Source organism: Oncorhynchus masou, chromosome 12 (genome assembly GCF_036934945.1).
Source record: "Oncorhynchus masou masou isolate Uvic2021 chromosome 12, UVic_Omas_1.1, whole genome shotgun sequence".
Classification (NCBI taxonomy): Eukaryota; Metazoa; Chordata; class Actinopteri; order Salmoniformes; family Salmonidae; genus Oncorhynchus; species Oncorhynchus masou.
In genome coordinates this window covers 12,275,548-12,278,047 of record NC_088223.1, presented here as the reverse complement: position 1 = coordinate 12,278,047, position 2,500 = coordinate 12,275,548, and the positions used below count along the sequence as shown (strand labels likewise).

The window sequence follows — 2,500 nt, the reverse complement described above, 5'->3', positions numbered from 1 at the left end:
GGGTGAATGTAGACAGAGAAGATGGATGAGAGAGGGAGGGAAGAGGGGCGAGGGTAGACAGAGAAGATGGATGCGAGAGGGAGGGAAGAGGGGCGAGGGTAGACAGAGAAAATGGGGAGAGAGGGAGGGAAGAGGGGCGAGGGTAGACAGAGAAGATGGATGAGAGAGGGAGGGAAGAGGGGCGAGGGTAGACAGAGAAGATGGATGAGAGAGGGAGGGAAGAGGGGCGAGGGTAGACAGAGAAGATGGGGAGAGAGGGAGGGAAGAGGGGCGAGGGTAGACAGAGAAGATGGATGAGAGAGGGAGGGAAGAGGGGTGAGGGTAGACAGAGAAGATGGGGAGAGAGGGAGGGAAGAGGGGCGAGGGTAGAAAGAGAAGATGGGGAGAGTGTGAGGGAAGCGTGGCGAGGGTAGACAGAGAATATGGGGAGAGAGGGAGGGAAGAGGGGCGAGGGTAGACAGAGAAGATGGGGAGAGAGGGAGAGAAGAGGGGCGAGGGTAGACAGAGAAAATGGGGAGAGAGGGAGGGAAGAGGGGCGAGGGTAGACAGAGAAGATGGATGAGAGAGGGAGGGAAGAGGGGCGAGGGTAGACAGAGAAGATGGATGAGAGAGGGAGGGAAGAGGGGCGAGGGTAGACAGAGAAGATGGGGAGAGAGGGAGGGAAGAGGGGCGAGGGTAGACAGAGAAGATGGATGAGAGAGGGAGGGAAGAGGGGTGAGGGTAGACAGAGAAGATGGGGAGAGAGGGAGGGAAGAGGGGCGAGGGTAGAAAGAGAAGATGGGGAGAGTGTGAGGGAAGCGTGGCGAGGGTAGACAGAGAATATGGGGAGAGAGGGAGGGAAGAGGGGCGAGGGTAGACAGAGAAGATGGGGAGAGAGGGAGAGAAGAGGGGCGAGGGTAGACAGAGAAGATGTATGAGAGAGGGAGGGAAGAGGGGCGAGGGTAGAAAGAGAAGATGGGGAGAGAGGGAGGGAAGAGGGGCGAGGGTAGAAAGAGAAGATGGGGAGAGAGGGAGGGAAGAGGGGCGAGGGTTGACAGAGAAGATGGGGAGAGAGGGAGAGAAGAGGGGCGAGGGTAGAAAGAGAAGATGGGGAATAGATGGAGGGAAAAGAGGGGCGAGGGTTGACAGAGAAGATGGGGAGAGAGGGAGGGAAGAGGGGCGAGGGTTGACAGAGAAGATGGGGAGAGAGGGAGGGAAGAGGGGCGAGGGTTGACAGAGAAGATGGGGAGAGAAGGTGGGAAGAGGGGCGAGGGTATAAAGTATCTGTTACTGCTAAGTTAATAATCTAATGGTTTATATCCAACTGTCCCCTTCTCTCTATCTCTCGCCATCTCACTTTCACCCTCTCTCTCTCTCCTCTGCCATCCCCTCTCCTCTCCCATCCCATCTCTCTCCATCTGTCACTCTCCCTCTCGCTCAATCCCTTCATCCTTTTGTCTATCTCACTCCAGAGTAAACCTATGTTCCAGCAGCTCAGTTTGAAAGAGAACAGTCTTCCGCTCCGTTCCCCTCAGGTTGACACCAAGGAGGGTGAGAACACACACCCGTGATGCCATGATTTTATGAGTTTTTATGAGCCATGATTTTATGAGTTTTGTGTGTGTGTGTGTGTGTGTGTGTGTGTGTGTGTGTGTGTGTGTGTGTGTGTGTGTGTGTGTGTGTGTGTGTGTGTGTGTGTGTGTGTGTGTGTGTGTGTGTGAAGATGCTGCTGATCTTAAACTTTTTGGTACGTAATGTCTCAGCCATAATTTCCTTTGAGAAGTTGACCACATCAGTCACCATCTTCATTAATACCCCAATCAGAAGCCATGGACTACAGGCAACATCCGCACCAGGCTAAAGGCCAGAGCTGCCGCTTTCAAGGAGTGGGACACCATTCCCGATGCTTATAAGAAATCCCGCTACGACCTCTGACGAGCCATCAAACGGGACTAAGATTGAATCCTACTACACCAGCTGTGACGCTCAAAGGATGTGGCAGAGCTTGCAAACTATCATGGAAACCCAGCCTCAAGCTGCCCAGGGATGACAGCCTACCAGACAAGCTAAATGCCTTCTATGCTTGCTTCGAGGCAAGCAACACTGAACCATGCATGAGAGCACCAGCTGTTCCGAATAGCTGTGTGATCACGCTCTCCGTAGCCGATGTGAGTAAGCCCTTTAAACAGGTTAATTAACATTCACAGACGGAATACCAGGACGCCTACTCAGAGCATGTGACCAACTGGCAAGTGTCTTTATTTACATTTTTAACCTCTCCCTGATCCAGTCTGCAATATCAGCTTGTTTCAACCAGACCACCATTGTCACTGTGCCCAAGAACGCCAAGGCAAATTGCCTAAATGACTATCACCCTGTAGACCACATCTATAGCCATGAAATGCTTTGAAAGGTTGGTCATGGCTCACATCAACACCATCATCCCAGACACTCTGGACCCACTCCAATTCGCATACCACCCCAACAGATCCACAGATGACACAATCGCTATTGCACTCTC

The 2,500-nt window shown here is 52.8% G+C and overlaps 1 protein-coding gene across 4 annotated transcripts in view; it reads left to right on the top strand.

The window, feature by feature from the left end:
• Positions 1–2,500, top strand: part of LOC135549560 (rap guanine nucleotide exchange factor 5-like) — a 102,855-nt gene that overhangs the window by 88,364 nt on the left and 11,991 nt on the right. For all 4 annotated transcript variants that reach the window (XM_064979635.1, XM_064979636.1, XM_064979637.1 and 1 more), the window contains exon 16: positions 1,452–1,530. In XM_064979635.1, coding sequence (XP_064835707.1) covers positions 1,452–1,530 — 79 coding nt within the window. The remainder of the gene's footprint in view (positions 1–1,451; positions 1,531–2,500) is intronic.